The 21,115-nt window shown below is 44.4% G+C and overlaps 1 protein-coding gene across 1 annotated transcript in view; it reads left to right on the top strand.

Moving 5' to 3' along the window:
- The first annotated feature begins 376 nt into the window (after positions 1-376).
- Positions 377-21,115, top strand: part of LOC306853068 (uncharacterized protein) — a 47,623-nt gene continuing 26,884 nt past the window's right edge. The window contains exon 1 of the mRNA XM_079390242.1: positions 377-606. Within this exon, the coding sequence (XP_079246368.1) occupies positions 423-606 (184 nt within the window). The 5' untranslated portion in view covers positions 377-422. The remainder of the gene's footprint in view (positions 607-21,115) is intronic.

The following is a 21,115-nucleotide window of genomic DNA, read 5'->3' as shown; positions in this document are numbered from 1 at the left end:
AATGGCAGGATGAGGATGAGTGAATGTGATCTTTATAATAACAGACCTGAAGTGACAGTCATTAATGGGCTTCTGATAATAAACCGTGTGATCAGAGCAGATTCAGGGAATTACAGATTAATTCTCGAGAGCTCAGACGGCACAGAAACATCTAGAGATCTTCAAGTGATTGTTGAAGGTACAGAAACTCTCTCATCAGACTCATTACAATCTCATGTTCTCCAAAGATCTCACTCTCATGCAAATGAATCAGTTGAGTCTCTGTGAAGGTTTTTATTCCTGTAGCACACAGTAAACACACTACATACTCCAGTAATAGTAACAAGATTCTCCTGTGTTTGTCATGTGACTCTGATGTGTCCCTCCCTCCAGCTCCTATTGGCTCAGTGGAAGTGTCAATCATCTGCTCCTCCAGTGGGGTGATGAGGGTGTTCTGCTCCTCTGAGAGGGATCAGCTCTTCTACAGCTGGACTCTGAATGGAGATCCACTGATGGATGGAAACAGCAGCATTGATCTGGATGAGGGAACTGATGGAAACATCATCTGCAGCGTGAAGAACCACGTCAGTCACGCACAGAAGACCATTAGAGTCAAACCCTGTCCTGGTGAGATTTTAATACATGATTGAAGTATTTGCTAGACAACAGCAACAAGAGAGATGCAGAATCTCACAAAACCTGTCAAGAACACGTCAAAGTCATATTTGTATTTTGATGGATTGTGATAGTTTAATAGTTTAACTGCTTCAGGACTCTGCTTTTTGGTTGATTCTTAAGGAAAGATTAGATAATTAGATTAATAATTAGATTATTAATAAAGTCAGGCTATTTATTATTAATAAAGTCAGGCTATCATCATGGTCTCACTTTTTTAATGAAAAATAAACTTTAAACTTTAACAAGTGTTTAACAATGTTGTTTATTTATTTACTTTTACTGTTTTTAACTTTCTCTGGCATGGCACTAAATTATAAACAAATATTTAATCCCAAAATCAAAATAAATTATATTTTTATAAAGAAAATAAACACCATTCATTTTATTTGCACTGCAACATTATTTCCATGACAATTAAATGCACTTCTACTCCCTAAACATTCTTAATGTTTTAGAATTTAATTTTAATTTTAATTTATTTATTTGTAATTACAATTATTATTTTTTTTTTTTATTTGCTGCAAATGCATTTCTCTGAGGTGCATTTTATGGTGATATGATGATTTGAGTTATTTTATACATATTAGAATTAATATACATTTTTGCATTAATGTTTTGAGAATTTATCATTTTATTTTAGTGCATTTCCTCATATGTCAAATGTGAGGGGTAAATGTCACAATGCAAAAGGGTACAATGCCCCCAAAACATTCAATGAAACATGCTTAACATCACTTACTAATTACAGATTTGAACTGTAATGTGACCTGGAAGTGTCTGTGGTGTTTTAACCTTTAGGTGGAAGCATATTGTTTAAGTGTTGAGGTGGTGCTCTGTATTCTCTAAGAAGAAGCTGAAAAACGTCTCGGTTACGTACGTAACCCTCGTTCCCTGATGGAGGGAACGGAGACGTTATGTCGTGACGACATTAGGGGATTTACTTGAGAGCCCCGACTGCCTCTGATAAGAGAAAACGCCAATGAAATTTGGCTAGTGGATTTTGCATACCTGAGCCACTCCCCGTGCATACGGGTATAAAAGGGCGACAGGTGCATCCACTCATCAGGTTTTCCGCTGAGGAGCCGAGAACGTGTCCCTGGCAACCAGCGATGGTTCAAGATTGTGGCATGGGGACATAACGTCTCCGTTCCCTCCATCAGGGAACGAGGGTTACGTACGTAACCGAGACGTTCCCTATCTGTCGGTCACTACGAGTTATGTCGTGACGACATTAGGGGTCTATGGAAAGCGCCACAACCTGAACCCCGTCACGACCTTGTGGCATGCAGATGTTGACAAGCTAGCGCGTGACAGACAAATGCGATGCGAAGGTCGCAACCTTCCCGTCGCCCCAGCGCAAATTCGCTAACCTTGGTGCCCGCAGGGACCACTGAGTACATTGCTGCTGGAGATAGCCAAGCCGCTGTTCCTTTCCCCAGAAATCGGAAGGGATTTCGACCTTCTATGAAAGATTGCTTCAAGTCTTTCCTGTTTGTTGTTACAGCCCGGCAGTAACGACGGGGAAGCGAGCCTTCCGGAGAAGGGCGCTACGGAGGCCACACCCTGCCCGAAGGGAGGTAACGTGTGGAGACACTGGTATGGACTGGCCCAAGCCTGGGGCAGTGCTACATACGCCTGGACCCTGGGGCAGATCCTACCTAGGAGAAGGGAGGAAGGCTGCCAGCAGGGCCTGACAGAGCTCTGTCAAAGGGAAGACACGGGTTTACCATGAGGGAAACCGTACCGTGGATGAATACACGTGTGGGATCACCCGAAGGGAATCAGGCCGCACGGGCACCTAGCCGAGTACAGGGGCTGACCGGAGACCCGGGCAAGCTAACACCGGTACTGAGCCTGGCGTCAGACTGCTCCGCCCAGCCTGACTGCCGGGGGTGCTGGAGGAACTCCGCCAGGGTTCGCCGTTCGGGGAACTAACTGGAGGAGAGAATAGGCGCTCGTATCCCCGGGTAAGGGGGAATGGCGCAGCAAGCGTGACACCGGCCAACTCTTCCCGCCACTTACCTGTTACCCAACACACGGGAAGAGACTGGCTCAACGCGGAGACTGTAAAATCTCGCGAAGGTGTTCGGTGTCGCCCAGCCCGCAGCTCTACAGATGTCTGCCAAAGAGGCGCCGTGCGCCAGCGCATAGGAGGAGGCAACACTCCGTGTGGAGTGAGCCCTCACCCCGAGGGGGCACGGCTCGCCTTGGGATTGGTACGCCAAGGCGATGGCATCCACTATCCAGTGGGCCAACCTCTGCTTGGAGACAGCCTTCCCTTTCTGCTGACCTCCGTGGCAGACAAAGAGCTGCTCAGAGCTTCTGAAGCTCCGGGTGCGGTCCACGTATATGCGCAGCGCTCTTACGGGACACATCAACGCCAAGGCTGGGTCTGCCTCCTCCGAGGGCAGTGCTTGCAGGTTCACCACCTGATCGCGGAAAGGCGTGGTGGGAACCTTAGGCACGTATCCAGGCCGGGGTCTCAGGACAACGTGAGAGTAGGCCGGCCCAAACACAAGGCACTCTTCGCTTACCGAAAATGCTTGAAGGTCCCCGACCCTCTTGATGGAAGTGAGCGCGGTCAGGAGCGCTGTCTTGGCCGACAGGAATTTCAGCTCGACTGAGTCCAGCGGCTCAAAGGGACCTCTCTGAAGTCCAGCCAGGACAATAGAGAGATCCCGGGAGGGCATCAGGGGTGGCCTAGGAGGATTTAACCTTCTGGCACCCCTCAGGAACCTCACGATGAGATCGTGCTTCCCCAGGGACCGGCCGTCCACTGCATCGTGATGGGCCGCAATAGCAGCCACGTACACTTTCAAGGTGGAGGGCGACAGCCCGCGCTCCAACCTCTCTTGCAGGAAAGAAAGCACCACTCCAATCGTGCATCTTCGGGGGTCCTCCCGCCGAGAAGAACACCAGTCCGCGAACAGACTCCACTTCAGCCTGTGGCAGGCCACTCAAGTCTGCCGCGTCCCATCCAGGAGCCGCACATGGCGGTTCCACAGAGCCGGACGCGGGTGCCGTATGGTGCCGAGCCCCTGAGAAAGAAGGTCCTTCCTCAGAGGGATGCGCCAGGGAGGGGCTGTCGCGAGGAGGGTGAGTTCCGGAAATCAGGTCCGGGTGGGCCAATATGGCGCAACCAACAAGACCTGCTCCTCGTCCTCCCTGACCTTGCACAGTGTCTGTGCGATCAGGCTCACTGGGGGAAACGCATACTTGCGCAGAGCCCGAGGCCAGCTGTGTGCCAGTGCGTCCGTGCCGGGGGGGGGCCTCGGCCAGGGGGAATACAGCTGGCAGTGGGAGGACTTGCGGGAAGCAAACAGGTCTACCTGAGCTTCCCCGAATCGACTCCAAATCAGCCGGATCGTCTCGGGATGGAGTCGCCATTCTCCGGGGAAGTGAGCTGTCGTGAGAGCGCGTCGGCTGCACGATTGAGCTCCCCCGGAATGTGGACGGCGCGCAGCGATTTGAGCTGTGACTGACTCCAGAGGAGGAGATGGCGGGCGAGCTGTGACATGCGGCGTGATCGTAGACCTCCCTGCCGGTTGATGTACGAAACAGCCGCAGTGTTGTCCGTGCGGACCAACACGTGCTGGCCTAGGAGCAGTGGCCGGAACTGCTTTAAGGCCAGATGCACTGCCAACAGCTCTAGGCAGTTGAAGTGCCAAAGCAGTCGAGGCCCCATCCAGAGCCCCGAGGCTGCCTGCCCGTTGCATATAGCGCCCCAGCCCATGCTGGAGGCATCTGTTGTGACAACAACATGCCGGGACACTTGTCCTAAGGGCACCCCGGCCCGTAGGAAGGCAAGGTCCGACCAGGGGCTGAAAGAGCGGCGACACGATAGCGTGATGGTGACACGACGTGTCCCGCGGCGCCATGCCCATCTCGGGACCCGTGAGTGTAACCAGTGCTGAAGTGGTCTCATATGAAGCAACCCGAGCGGCGTGACTGCGGCTACGGATGCCATATGCCCCAGGAGCTGCTGAAACTGTTTCAGCGGAACCACTGTCCTGCCTCTGAAGGAACTCAGGCAGTTCAGCACTGATTGGGCACGCTCGTCCGAGAGACGTGCCATCATACTCACAGAGTCTAACTCCACACCGAGAAAAGAGATTCTCTGCACGGGGGAGAGCTTGCTCTTTTCCCAGTTGACCCGAAGCCCCAACTGGCTGAGGTGCCGGAGCACCAGGTCCCTGTGACCACCCAACTGTTCTCGCGATCGGGCCAGGATGAGCCAATCATCGAGATAGTTGAGGATCCTGACGCCCACTTCCCGTAACGGGGCAAGGGCGCCCTCCGCCACCTTCGTGAAGGCACGGGGAGACAGGGAGAGCCCGAAGGGGAGGACCCTGTACTGCCATGCCCGCCCCTCGAACGCAAACCGTAGGAACGGCCTGTGTCGAGGGCGAATCGAGACATGAGAGTAAGCGTCCTTCAGGTCGATCGCTGCAAACCAATCCACGGAGTGAACTCATCTGCGTCAACATCTTGAACGGGAGCTTGTGTAGGGCCCGATTCAAGACTCGCAGGTCCAGGATTGGCCGAAGGCCACCGCCTTTCTTGGGCACGATGAAGTAGGGGCTGTAAAACCCCTGCCTCATCTCGGCTGGAGGGACCGGCTCGATTGCACCCTTTGCCAGAAGGACAGCAATCTCCTCGCGCAGGACAGGTGCATCTCGGACTGCCACCGAAGTCTCGAGGATGCCGCTGAACCTGGGCGGCCGCCTGGCGAACTGAATCGCATAGCCGAGTCGAACTGTGCGAATGAGCCAGCGAGACGGGCTGGGTAGCGCAAGCCACGCCCCCAGATACCGTGCAAGCGGCACCAAAGGCCCAATCGACGTGCCCGCAGTGGTGCAGCGAGGGGGAGTAAGGTTGGATGGAACAGAAGGCAGTGCGTTCTGACTCATCCCCACAAAACTCCCTAAGTCCCCGGGGGGACTGGCTAGAGGTGCGCGGGGAGGCATCGCGTCCCCAGACCGCACTCTCTTGGCCACTGGCAATATGGGTCTCGGGTGAGAGTGAGGAGGCATTGCGTCGCACACTGTCAGCCCGCAGACCTGGGAACCCGGAGGGAAGGGAAATTGCTCTTTCTTTGACAATGTGGGTACCACTGGCCCTTGAGCCAGTGGCGGAACAGAAAGAAAAGAAAACACAGGATTCTCCACCCGGCCTTCCTCCGGGGGAAGGAGCGACGCTAGCCTCGTCGTCTCCTGGGAAAGAGCAAATTCCTCCATCTCCGGGTTGTGCGCGTCAGGGCCGCTTTGTCGTCTTCCTGGAGGACTTGGCGGCCGGCTGAGGCGCAGGGGGCGCCGCACTCCTGCGAGAGGCTCGACGCACCGGCCTAGGTGACGACTCAGCACGGGGCGGAGCAGCTCTGGAGGACGCAGGAGGGCGCCCACGGCGACCAGCAGACTGGGGCCTGGCCCTTGGGCCAGCGGTGGCAGCTGGAGCATCCCGCCGTTTAGGGAGGATGTGCTGAATTGCCTCCGTCTGCTTTTGTACTGCCGAGAATTGCTGGGCAAAACCCTCGACAGTGTCGCCAAATAGCCCCGTCTGGGAGATGGAGGCGTCGAGAAAGCGTACTTTGTCGACGTCCTTCATCTCGGCCAGATTGAGCCAGAGATGGCGCTCTTGGACCACTAACGTGGACATCGCCTTCCCGAGGGACCGCGCCGTGACTTTCGTCGCCCGGAGAGCGAAGTCAGTCGCCGTGCGCAGCTCCTGCATCAACCCCGGGTCGGGACTACCCTCGTGCATTTGTTTTAGTGCCTTGGCCTGGTGAACTTGCAGGATGGCCATGGCATGCAGGGCAGAGGCGGCCTGGCCCGCAGCGCTGTAGGCCTTGGCGGCGAGTGCGGCCGTCAGCTTACAGGCTTTGGACGGGAGACGCGGACGATTCCTCCAGGTGGCGGCGTTTTGCGGGCACAGGTGCACCGCAACCGCTCTCTCCACCTGGGGAATATCCACGTACCCCCTGGCCGCCCCGCCATCGAGGGTAGTGAGGACGGAGGAGGGAGACGAGCGGCTTCTGGCCGAGAAAGGGGCCGTCCACGACTTCGTCAGCTCCTCATGCACCTCCGGGAAGAAAGGCACCGGGGCAAAGTGCGGCCGCTGGTCGCGTTTTGCGCCGATGAACCAATCATCCAGCCGCGAGGGCTCGGGACTGGGCGGTCTGTTGACCTCCAGCCCGATACTCACGGCTGCCCGGGCAAGCATGGCCGTCAGCTCTGGGTCCGGATCGGCAGTGGCGACAACACCCGAGGGGGGCAGCCCCGCCGATCGTTCATCCTCAGAGGACGAAAGCCCATCCCCCGATGCCGCGATCGACATCTGATCCTCGGGCGGCGCACCGAATGAAATGCTGGCGGCCCCGTGAGGCGAACCAGCGAAATCACTCGGGAACCGGACGGAACAAGCGCTGCGGGAGGAGTAAGAGGTCCGCGGGGACGTGCCCGGCGGAGAAGCTCTTACCGTCACCCTCAGATCTCCCAGAGCGCCAGCCGGCGGTCCTCTGCTCGAGCCAGAGAGACCGGGACGGGTGGCGGCAGAGGGTGCCAATCCTTTCAGAAAGGAAAGGCGAGAACGCAGCGTTGCCATGTTCATACGCCCACAACAGGCGCATGACTCATCCACAAACGCATCTTCAGCGTGCTGGATGCCCAGACACTGAAGACAACGCTCGTGACCGTCATCCGAGGACAGGAAGCGACCGCAACCAAGAGAACACGGACGGAACGGCATCTTTAAAAAGACGCGAACCGCCCAGTGTTTTAGAAATTTGCTCTTTCAGGTGAAGTGCCCAGGGGAATCGCTGCTGCAGGGACACCGCTGTCTGCACCGTAACGCCACCCAGGAACAAACTTCGAGGCAGACGGCTTTGTGGAGATCTGATCTGTTTTGAAGATTTCTCATCCACTCGGCTCCGAAGCAAAAATCTGATGAGTGGATGCACCTGTCGCCCTTTTATACCCGTATGCACGGGGAGTGGCTCAGGTATGCAAAATCCACTAGCCAAATTTCATTGGCGTTTTCTCTTATCAGAGGCAGTCGGGGCTCTCAAGTAAATCCCCTAATGTCGTCACGACATAACTCGTAGTGACCGACAGATAGGGAACTGCTGTGTAAAATGCAACGTGATAAAGAGTACTAGACAGGGTCCTTGACAGGTTTCCTGAGATTCAGATGAATTGATTCTCTCAATTGGCCACTTAATTCTTCAAAATGATTATCTCTGCAATAATTAATATTAATAGACAAATTGACTGGATGATGACAGGTGATCATTCTGAAGTGTTGTGATCAGCACTGCTGCTGTTGTATCAGTTGGTGGTTAGATCAGCACAGCAGTCAATAAAAGGGACAGGGACAAATCAGTTAGGCCCAATATACGGGACGTCCCGGCTAATACGGGACAGTTAGTGACCCTAACCTCTGCGTCAACACAGACATCAGAGTACAGTACGAGTTTCTCATCAGCTGGTGTAAATGTCCCCTACACTTCAAGGATGTGTGGATGCTGAGCTACAACAAATAATGTAAATTACAATTACAATTAAACTTATAAATAATGATGGCAGCGTGGGCTCTATAGGCTCTTATGTAGCCAATATGATTTTAAACAGATTTTCTATACTGTTAATTGCATGTAGCTATTCTATTCTTGTTACTGTTGCGGTTGGTATGAATTAACTTCTCGAAGCTGCTTCTTCTTTTGGAGTTTGATTTAAATGACCTTGTCTTTTTCTTCCATAGTTTTAGTCTATCCGATTGCTTTGGGCTGTGTTGCTCTGATCCTGATTCTGCTGTTTGTCACTGTATGTTACGTTTACAAGAAGAAACAGCTCAAGTCAACACCAGGTCAGTTTGTTTTAAATCTGTAGTTCTTATAATAACTGATGAAGGTTAAAATGTAGTAATATTTGATGGAAGTGTCAAACACAGAGCTAAACACATGGGTTAATACTCCTTTAAATGCTGAGAAGATTTGTAAATATGTTATATGTGCTGGTAATTGCATTCACCTTACAGACAGTTTGAAAGACAATTACACTAAAAGTAGAAACATTATAGATGTTATGAAGATGATCTGAGCCAGCTTTGGTGGAGATTTCTAGAGTTAAATTGCTGTAATATGGCTTTGAAACAATATTACAGTGTTCCTCAAGCCTCATGAATATATAAAAAGAAACATCTTTAGTTTTAACCAGATTATTTGATTTGATAATGATTTTGAGCATTTATTTTTGGCTGGTAGTACTTATGTATAATAATGGTATGAATAGGAAGGTTAAAGTCATTTGCCCTTATTCATGAAACATGAGCTTAATTAATTATGTAAATTATTCATAAAACTGTTCTGGCTGATTCACAAAAGTGTTCATATTTTCACATTGTTGGTTTGAAAACATGTACACCAGCTTCCAACACAACACACATAAAACATTTAAATGTTTAGTGTCATAAGCAGAGAGAATCAAAAGGCTAGCGCTTATGAGTGTGTCACGTGTGTTGTGTGTGTGTTGTGTGTGTGTGACTGACATTAATATTTCTTTCTGCCGTCCAGTCAGAAGACAGTGATGTAAATGAGATGCAAACCATCTGCTGGAAACAGGGACAGTTTATTGATTCATATTCATATGGCTGTTCACTTCACGTGTTTGTTAATTTTTGGAGGGTACTTACCTTTCTATATGCAAATTACTCAGAATTGACTTATATATTTCCAAACGTTTCATGAATGAGATCCAACAAATCAAAGATTTGTAAATATTACTGTCTGTATTCTTTCCTTTCCTTACATGCAAACACTCATCTGTGAAAAAACGTTTAACAGGCATGCTCTGTATTGAGGCTAGTTTTGAAGCAATGTGACACTCACAATATTTTCAGCCTCTGCTGCCTCAATATATGAGCATGACATGAACACATGAAATTCATCTCCAGCTGCTCTGAGAGTCTCTTAACTTGCACTGCATTGAATCTTTTCATCATTATTGTTTGCTACTTTCGCAGTAAAATAGTTTCACTCCAGAAAAGCTTCATTTGTCAGTCAGCAGGTTGTGGTAAAGCTGCTATTTCTGCAGTAAACTAACAGTAAAAGCTACTCAGTTTATGTGGAGATGTCCAGTCTCGTCTTTCATTGTTTCTCCACAGAAACTCCGCTCCCGGCTGCTGATGTGGAATACGCCACGGTCCAACCACAGACAAAGAAGAAGAAGAGGGAGGTGGAGGAAGAGGTTCAGTACGGCGATGTGACATTCACTCCGAACCACTCAAACGCTCCAGAGAGTGAGAGTTAGAGTAAGCAAGACAATGAAAAAAAGAGGAATCCAATCGCATGTTATTTTTCCTCAATCCACTGAGCACTTCTCTTTTTAGCACTTTTAACAGGTGTGACAATATGAAGGCAAGAAAAAGCTTGAATGAAAGTCTTTTAATCATGAATCTTGAGGAGCTGATTGATGTGCACAAGTGCTCAGAAGTCATGAAAACACAGCAGTTGGTGACCTGCGCCGATATTAGACACTGACAACACAGACATGAGGTGACTTTCATATTTTCATCAGTGATCGACGCTGATTGCTGGGAATAATCTCTCATTCGACCCCCTGTAGATCTTGTAGGGTCTTGTCTCTATCCCATGTGCTGCTATTGTATAGTTGTGCCAGTGCTGTGCTTTTTTGTGAATTCATTGATTAGAATTACAGTTCTCTTGTCTTTTATGAGACTGTGTCATTTTTTCATAAGTGCATGTGCAGCCGGATGTTTTGTCATTCTGTTACCTAGATGGTTGCACTATTTATTTCCATCATCAAGTTGCTGTGACAACAGGATCTGCGATTATTCGCAAATGGAAGAAACACAAAATAACTGTCAGTATCCCTCGGACTGGGGCTCCATGCAAGATCTCACCTCGTGGAGTTTCAATGATCATGAGAACGGTGAGGAATCAGCCCAGAACTACACGGGAGGAATGTCAATGATGTCATCTCGTCAATGATCTCAAGGCAGCTGGGACCATAGTCACCAAGAAAACAATTAATAACACACCACACCGTGAAGGACTGAAATCCTGCAGCACCCGCAAGCTCCTCCTGCTCAAGAAAGCACATGTACAGCCCGTCTGAAGTTTGCCAATGATTCAGAGGAGAAGTCATGTTTTGCGAAGGGGTCAAATACTTATTTGACTCATTAAAATGCTAATCAATTTAGATTTTTTTTTAAATGCGTTTTTCTGGATTTTTTGGTTATTCTGTCTCTCACTGTTCAAATAAACCTACCATTAAAATCATAGACTGATTATTTCTTTGTCAGTGGGCAAACATACAAAATCAGCAGGGGATCAAAACAATTTTTTCCCCACTGTATTTAAATACAAATTACTTTAGATTTTCTTTTTTCAAAAGGCTTTGGAATACAAAATAGTATTTTGTAATTCAAATATGTATTTTAAATATGTTTCTGAAATTCTGCCTATCCCTGCGCTCTAGTAACAGCTTTACATTTTTCTGAGAGAGCATGAACCACAAACAACCGTCCCCCATCCAAAAATCTGTGTCAGTCAGGCCAGATGTTATTTTTAATAGCAACAGAGGAAGTCAAACAATATTGCCATGGCAATGACACTAACCTAATTAAATATGACATACTCTTTTTTTTTTTTTGCAACCCCTTTCTATATACATTCCAAAAAAACAACCCATTGGAAAAAAAAAAACATTTATTTACTTTTACTAAAAATAATAATAATACAAACTAAATGACAGAATTGCATGTCACGTATGGAGTAGTTTGACATAGTTGAGCTTAATTGTTGCTCTTTTGTCTTGTTTTATGATCTGCTAAATATTAAACATAGTAAAACTTCTGATGCATTCTCCATAGTTGTTATTTTGACTATTTATGTATAACAGCTAAATGACAAGATATACCTCTTTTGGGGGGGGGTTGCGGATTGTGTTTGCCCCTGCCTGGATTATTGCTCGCGTACCTGTATTATGTCTCTTTGCCTTGCCCTGTAGGATACTGTTCGATGATCGAAGACCCACACTTGTTTGCTGTGTATCGACCAATGCTTGTTTCATGACCACGCTTTTCAATAAAGCTCTGCAGATGATCCGCACGCCTCACACTTCTGTCACTCCGTTACAAAAGGATTAATAGGATTAAAATTTAAATATTTATAAACCACATGATTGTTACATGTCTGTGTGTTTTAAGTTTCTGTTGTGACCTAGTTATGCCTGTGTCTTGATCAGTTCATTGTTCCCACCTGTTGTGTCATTAATTATCCCATTAGTCCCTGTATTCTCCCCAGTTCATTTGCCAGTTAATAGGTGTTTTCAACTTGAAGTGGCATTGTGCAGAATGATCAGTGTATGACATCAAAGTACCGCGAGAGGATAATAGAGCAGATGGATCCTTATTCTTTCGAATCGCTCTTGCAGTACTTTGATGTCATACACTGATCATTCTGCACAGTGCCGCTTCAAGTCGAACGCACCTATTGTCTATGTTACATGTTTGCTTGCATGATTCCAGAGTTATCCTGCCTTTCCCAGTGGATTTATATTGAAGACTTTTCTGTTTCCCTGCATGCTCTCCATGAGTTTGATCTGCCAGAGACGTGTTACAATGATACAAACATTGTAATATTTGATCAATTTTAAAGTTGTGTTACATTTTATTCTGGATTGCATGATCTAATCCAATTTTAGAATCTTTTGTATTCCCCTTTTGAACAAACCATTTTCAGTATTTAATCAATAGCTGAAAACCAGTTAAATATCTTGAACTACGGAGATTGAGGTCAGACAGAAGCAGAGACTGAAACAGGCAGATTCACAGCTCTGTGCTGATGGAGACCTAGTGTGATGAACATGAGTAATGACAGAGAGATCTCTGTCTCATCATTTCAGTACAAACTGAGCTTCTATATCAGGAGAAAATGTTTTCACAAACTGTAGTAATCAGTGAGAGTTTAGTACACTTTCAAACCACACATGCAGGCTTTGAAACGAACTTATAAATATCCTTATGACAACTGCTTTATTTAGATGTTTTTTCCTACATATTTCACTCACAGCACAGGTCATTTTGTTAGTCAGCAGTGGTTTTTATTCTTTAATTGTAGTCGCACAAAGACAGAAAAGCACATGCATGTGTCAGTTATTTTTGTGTTCTTATACAAGACCTTCAACCCCAAACTGCTTCAATAATGATCTCAACTTCCTTTCCTCACTCAGAAACTGTGCAGTAGTTTAATAACTATATTGTGAGCACAGCTGAGTGTCAGAGTGAGAAGTGATTGTGTGACTGAAGCAGCATCACACTCTTCTGCTGGGATTGAGTTCTTCTGGAAACTGGACTTTAGAGAAATGATGCTCATCTTTGTACTGATGCTGCTGCTGCAAACTGCTGCATGTGAGTCACTTTCCCATCAAACTCCTCTTATCATGCTGATCGATCTCTCACATAAAAACACTGCAACGTTACATTACAAAATAGTTTTCAGCAATTTATTGATTTAGGTTTCTGTTTTGAGTGTTTAAATGTTTTGTTTAGGGGTTAATAGTGTTTTCTTAACTCTTTAGGTGCCAGGTTTTTTTGGAAAAATGCTGGATTTTGACATCAAGATTTCAAAAGCTTGTGGCTTGAAAGGGCTTAAAGATAGAGATCTACTGTAAATTAGAGAAATGTTGGGCATGACCAAAAGTTTATGTGGGGTGTAAATATACTAATCTAATTTGCATATTATGACGTCACCAGGGGCGGCCATCTTTAATTTCATAATATTCAGGAAATAGTAGTTATTGAATTTATGTTTGAACCTATTTGCATGTTTTTTGTCTTTTTTTTTTTTTTGTCTTTTTATCCTCATTCCAAATTATCAGAAAAGAGGAAACCAACAATACAACAGGAGAAAGTACTAAATGATTACTATATTACTATACTATATGGTAGTAAAACACATGTGAACAGTAGCCTACTTTTTGATCAGTTCATCAGTAATATACCTCTACCAACAGCTCTCCTATGGATACTACGACCACATTCACCACAGTCTAATTTATTAAGTATGATGTCTTGTCGTAATTTTGCGACTTTGGCGCTTAGAGGGTTAACAGCGTAAAGTTTGTAGATTTTTAATTTGTGAGATTAGCATATTTCATAGAGGATTCAAAATTATTAAAAAGAGTATGAATACAGCTTCATACAGTTATCGATGCTGGAGTAATATGGATATAAAATAAGTAGTCATCCTCATAGTTTGTTTATAGGGTTTGCATTACTCGCTTGTATTCATGTTAAAGTGGGTTTGTGATGTTTAAATGTTATTTGTCATACTTTTTCTTTACGCTGTGTGCGAGTGGGCACAGAACACATTCAGATCTAGTAGATAATGAAGTTTATGAGTTTACAGCAGATATTTCTTGAGAATTGAGTGTGGTTTAAAGAGTAATGTGCCCAGTGCCATGTATCTGCATAAACATATGCACTATAAGACATGTTATTGTTTATGATACTCTGTTAAGATAGCTGACTGAGAGAACAGAAATAGCATTCAGTACGTGATTAGTGTCTGTGTACACGCAACGGAAAGCGTTCCCCATTTAACCTGTGTTTTTCATATTGTTTTAACAGAAAATAAATGTGTTGCCATAAGAACGGACGTCACATCCTTCTTGAAAGTGTAACATATTTTGGCGAGCCAGCCAGGAGGAGGCGATAGAGTGACCAGCACCATTAACCTCCCTCCTTCCCAATGAGACGAGCCTTCAGCAAGATGGACGCCAGTCAGATCCTGCGTGATCAAGTGAGTGCAGCTCTGTGGCAGCTTGGGGAAGAGTCTCTCGTAGATGTCTGCAGGTACTTGAAATGTGATGGCCTGGACAGTGGAGAGTCCCGCAGCAGGACACGGAGGGCACTCATCAAGATGGCCGAGGGCGTATTAGATGAACTTGAGGAGAAACAAGAGAGTGATGAAGTTAAACAGTACTGTGCTGATCTATTAACATTCATTGAAAGACAAAGTAAAAGGTGTAGTAGGCAAGACGAAAAATACCCATCAGAAGAGCCAGCTCCAACGGAGGAACTGGAAAAATGCTTCTTACCACATACGTCACTTCTAAAGACTACAGATTCCCCATCCAAAAGTCGGCTAGAGCCAACTCACCCATTGCCTGAGGTAACATTGCGAAGGGAGTTTAAAATTTGTGGGCAAATTGGGGAGAGTGGTCAGAGGGATAAAGTGTCATATCTCAGTTTAGTCTGCCAGATTGAGCTGGGAATAGAAAAGGGGCACACACAGACTGAAGTAGTCGAAGCTGTAATCAGGGCTGTCAGTCCGGGGCTGCCATTGAGAGACATGTTAGAGATCAAACGTGGGCTGACCCTTAATGCACTCCTGACCATCCTTAAAGGCCACTATCAGGTAGATAGCTCCACCGACCTTTACCACCGGCTTCTTAACATCTCGCAAGAGCCCAAAGAGACTGCCCTGAACTTTGTATTCCGTGCAATTGAGCTTAAGGAGAAGCTGTTATGGAAAGCAGCAAATGAGGATACTGACGAACAGTACAGCAGAGCTGTCATTCAGCGCAAGTTCCTCCGCTCAATAGAAACTGGACTGTTGAGTGACTCTGTGAAGTTCCAAATCCTACCCTACCTCAATGATGTGAGCGTAACAGATGAAGAACTTATACAGAAAGTGGACGAAGCGGCCAAAGTTGAAAGTGAGAGACAGGAGAAACGGAAAAGGTCCACTGCTGGTAAAACTCCCAAAGTACAGGAGCTCCAATCAGACTCTCAGTTAAAATCCACACATGCCCAGAGCCCCTCTAGACCCAAGGAGTCCAACTCAACAGTGGCAATCAAAACAGTAAAGGGGAATGAGATTAAGCCTGACAGCATGAATGCACAGCAGATGTTGGAAGAGCTTCGCAAAGAAATGAAGCAAATGTTTCTGGCTGTAATGGAAGCAAACCCCCGTTCCCCTGAACAAAAGCAGAGAGTGAAAGGCTGCAAGAAATGCAGGGATGAGGGAGCAGGTGAGAAATGTTCACACTGTTTTAAATGTGGGCAGGAGGGCCACTTCTCCCGTGGATGTAGAACCACGCCGGGAAACGGGCAGGGACTACTGAGGTGGGGCCAGCAGTAGTCCAAGGCCAAGCGCCCCGAAATGAGCAGTCACCACCCAGCCCGGTCATGCAACCAACAACAGCTCTTGAAGAAAGAGCAGCGGGCACCTCATCAGCTGTAAGTGTAGTTAACTATATACCCCCTCGACACCAGTCACAGTTGGTAAGCCTTGTAGGAAGCAGGTGTATAGTGGACTGTGTAATGGACAATTACCCAGTTAGAGCCCTGTGGGACACGGGAGCACAGTCCAGCATAGTGAATGACCCCTGGCGACTGAACCACCTCCCCCACACCATCGGCAGACCCATCTCAGAGTTGTTGGAGGATGAGACACTGACAGTCTTTGCTGCTAATGACACAACTCCAAGAAAGACTAGTAACTTTCAGCACGAGCAAAGTGAGAAGTAAATGTATAAAAATACACATAGTGGAGATAAGAATGCAAAATGTTGAATTAAATAGATGTGTACGAACATTGATTAGTCATGTGTAGTGACATACAGCTGAGTTAAGAGAAAACACGTGTCTATGAGAATACTTTAACACGATAAAACTTCATTTGACGTCATTCTGTCAGCCATTACATTTGAAAGAACATTCGTGAAATACAGTTAATAAGAATTCCAGTCAGATTCAGTGGTAAAATGCTTTTATTAATCATGTTGTCATAATGTTATGGAAAACATAGTAACTGGTGTTCGGTTAAGATCTAGTTCATGAGATAAAGTCAGTTCATTAGCATATTTCATAGAGGATTCAAAATTATTAAAAAGAGTATGAATACAGCTTCATACAGTTATCGATGCTGGAGTAATATGGGTATAAAATAATTAGTCATCCTCATAGTTTGTTTATAGGTTTTGCATTACTCGCTTGTATTCATGTTAAAGTGGGTTTGTGATGTTTAAATGTTATTTGTCATACTTTTTCTTTACGCTGTGTGCGAGTGGGCACAGAACACATTCAGATCTAGTAGATAATGAAGTTTATGAGTTTACAGCAGATATTTCTTGAGAATTGAGTGTGGTTTAAAGAGTATTGTGTCCAGTGCCATGTATCTGCATATACATATGCACTATAAGACATGTTATTGTTTATGATACTCTGTTAAGATAGCTGACTGTGAGAACAGAAATAGCATTCAGTACGTGATTAGGGTCTGTGTACACGCAACGGAAAGCGTTCCCCATTTAACCTGTGTTTTTCATATTGTTTTAACAGAAAATAAATGTGTTGCCATAAGAACGGACGTCACATCCTTCTTGAAAGTGTAACATAGGCCGTGCGTTAATGCGCCACTGATCAGGGCTTTCTAATTCAGTACTGAATTAATTCAAAAATGTTTCATGCATTGGGTCACACGTTTGGACATCTGCTCTGACCCCACCAGAACCTGACCGGCCCCGAGATCTGAGCCCTGCTCCCTCGAGATCACAGACCCGTGGAAATAATACCTGTTGTTTTCCTGTTTATTAATGTGAGGCCCATTTCACACTAGATGCATTAATTAAAATATTTTGTACCTGAAAGGAACCCTAAATCCTGATATTTTTGGATCAAGTGTATCCCAGTCCTACTAAATTGCTTTGAACAACACTGAAGGTTTGATCCAGATCAGAACCAACACAAAATGATCATGATCAAATCCAATTCAGAATCCATTTTCCCTTTTGAACAAACAATTTTCTATATTTAATCAAATCTGACAGCTGAAGTCCAGTCAAATTTCTCTTGAACTGCAGTAGATTGAGGTCAGACATGAAGCAGAGGCTGAAACAGCAGCAGACTGACAGCTCTGTGTTGATGGAGACTTCGTGTGATGAACATGAGTAATCACAGAGATCTCAGTCTCATCATTTCAGTACAAACTGAGCTTCCTTATCAGGAAAAAATGTTTTACAAACTGCAGCAATCAGTGAGAGATTGTTAATACACTTTCAAACCACACATGCAGGCTTTAAAACTGACATTATAAATATCTTGACAACTGTTTTATTTAGCTGTTTTTCCTGTATATTTGACTCACAGCACAGGTCATTTTGACAGTCATATTTTTGTTTGAGTGGTTTAATGTGAAGAATATTCCTTATATGTGTCTCCACATGGAGGAAAAATTCAGACTTGGGTAAAAGTTGACAGAAGACGTGCAAATCATGACAAATGTTTGTTAGTCAACAACGGTTTTTATGGGCAAATTTTCCTTGCTGTTCGTTATGAGCAATGTGGTTATAAAAACAAGCAAAAGGTGACAAAAACGGCTTATTTATATATTAAATAATGTGTTTATATTAAACTGCAAAAGCATTAGTCAATGGAAAGTCCCCACCCTGATGGTAAAGCATAGGTTTGAATTATTTTTGTGTTCGTGTTTCAATCCCTGAAGTGTGAATGATCTCAACTTCCTTCTCTCACTCAGAAACTGTGCTGTAGTTTAATAACTGTATTGTGAGCACAGCTGAGTGTCAGAGTGAGAAGTGATTGTGTGACTGAAGCATCACTCTCTTCTGCTGGGATTGAGCTCTTCTGGAAACTGGACTTTAGAGAAATGATGCTCATCTTTGGACTGATGCTGCTGCTGCAAACTGCTGCATGTGAGTCACTTTCTCATCAAACTCTTGCTGATGATCAATCTCTCAAATAAAAACACTATAATATTATTTAAGAGATGTTGTCGGTGATCTAATACGTTTTCTGGTCTTAGCAGTGTGTATTAGTAGACTATTATGCCAGATGGAATTGCCTAGTTAAAGTAAAACAGTGTCTGTTTAAAAGACCCATAAAATCAAATGAATAGCTTTTATAATTATAGTCTCTATATAGTTGTAAGGGAACTGTTGTGTGTGTGTCATGTGTTCCTGCCTCTTGTGCCCATATTTGGTTTGTTTCCTGTCCTTGTCATGTCATTAGTAGTTTATTCTGGTCCAGCCGTGTTCGTTAATTTACCTGTGTATTTATAGTCCTGTCTGTGTAGTGCCATTTTGTCTGGTCTACTCGTTACTTACATTTACATTTATTCATTTAGCTGACGCTTTTATCCAAAGCGACTTACAATTGCTATATATGTCAGAGGTCGCACGCCTCTGGAGCAACTAGGGGTTAAGTGTCTTGCTCAGGGACACATTGGTGTCTCACAGTGGATTCGAACCCGGGTCTCTCACACCAAAGGCATGTGTCTTATCCACTGCGCCATCACCACCCCTTGCTTACTTCCCGGTGTTTGATGTCTGTGTCTGCCTTGTCCTGCCCTGACCTGACCTTGATGTCTTTCAGTAAAGTATGTTTATTTGAGTTTACATCCGTGTCTGCGTGTTCCTCGTTCCTCCCTGCTGTGTACACAGTGACAATAGTCTTCTAAGAAAAATTTCAACAGCTGATTTTTGTACCTCTATACAAATAACATTAAGTGACTGATAAAAATGCATTACCTTTTAAAGGGGTCATGACATGGATTTTTTATATGTTCCTTGAGGTTCACTTATAATGCTAATAAAGTTTTTGCACAAAAAAACAAATATATACTGTATGTGAAAAAAATTATTATTTTCAACCCTCATTCTGACCCTCTGTCTACATGACCTGTTTTTAAGAGGCGGCCCCTGTAAGGCTTGTCAGTAATCGGCCACTGTTATGATTGGCTAACATCATTGCATATGAAACCGTATCGATGCCCCCTCACTATTCACACTGTGAGTAAGGGTTTTGACAACATGATCTATATAAAACCATCATTCACAGACTAAGAATAATTAAATCATTTACTTGTGGTTTCTGATGCACCTGCAGTCAGATTCAGTACCACTTTGTCTTTCAACAAATGTTTCTTTGTGAACTCTTCATTACATTGTGCCTCCTTTACAAAACAAAATGCTCCGAACAAACATTCGCTTGTTTGTAACACTGGGATCCTTCTGATGTCTATTCAAAGTCACAAATGAGCTGTTTAAACCAAACGTATCAAAGCAAATGGTCTTTCATTCTTCTGTTTGTCCTATTGTCAAGAGATTGTCAGAAAGTGAACGCACTTCTGTATACTGTATCTAGTGTAGACAAGACAGCAGTCATTGTCATGATTGACAGTGATAAATATTGTAGCAATGGACGGAATGAACTATCTGACAAGTTGATATCAAAATAGACCTGTGCATTAAGTGATGCAATGTTTATTATTCCGAGTAATAAACCTACAGCAGCGACAAGTCTCTGTTGGCTGAATATATTTAGCAGCTTCTAGTTAAAAATTAAATACTTCATGCATTATTATTTAATTATTATACTATTATTAACATATTTATTCATACTTCAGTACAGTAAAAGTACAAAAAATAGTTATAATAGTCATTTTATAATACATGCAAAAGCAAGATGTGACAAAGTGGAAATGGCAACTGAGATAATGAGTGATGCTTTGCTGCCATCTACTGGTTATAATCGCAATTTCATGTCATTTTCATCCTTCACAAGTTTTTTTTTTTTTTTTTTTCAATTGGAGACCAATTTTGGGCAATTTTTTCATCTTCATGAATGAAAGGTGAATCTTTAAATTTTACTGCACAACTATAGAGTTAAAAAAATAATATAGGCTTTACAATATTTTTAGTGTTTAAAAAAATGTACACTATAGACGAACAGTGGGTAAAGGGCACTGTGTAATTTTTTGTTTGTTTGTGTTATATATTCATGTATCTCACTCCAGCCAGGCAACCAATGTTGTCAACCCTGATATATTATAACATTTTACGTGGCTAGTTTTAGAGTAAAGTTTTTGTCTTCTGTGTAAAAATAACTTTTCTGGATATATATTTTTGTAATAAAACAATTGTTACATAAACTTGGTACTGATAACAGCTTAACATTATTTACCTTAGCCTACCTAATATATTCCAATATCATTATGCCTCAATTAGCAAGTTATAGTTTAAGAGTTTTTATGTTGTTAAAATAACATTATTTTCTGTAAATGCATTGTCGGTTGATTTATTTAGCTAATTTTCAGACACTATTAAGCATGCCGTACTGTAAAACTTTGAATTTTAATGTGCAAATTAACACCAGACCACTCTTGTGGGTTTGCTACTGTTACGATTAAAAATCGTAGAAGGGTAAAAAAACATTGGTACGATGTAAGCAACACAGCTACAACAAATAAAACTGATAATGGGTCTGTTAGATTTATAGTGTGCAAATAATCAAGCATTGAAAATAATCAGTAGTATATTGTATTGGCGGCACTGAAGGGCCCCCAAATAAAATCCTGCTTAGGGCCCCATAAAGGCTTGAGTCGGCTCTGGGAGGCAGTGTTTATGCAAATGTGTAT

The sequence above is a fragment of the Barbus barbus genome (assembly GCF_936440315.1).
Source record: "Barbus barbus genome assembly, chromosome: 33".
Lineage (NCBI taxonomy): Eukaryota > Metazoa > Chordata > Actinopteri > Cypriniformes > Cyprinidae > Barbus > Barbus barbus.
The sequence above is the reverse complement of the archived record's forward strand: the minus strand, read 5'-3'. Positions and strand labels throughout refer to the sequence as shown.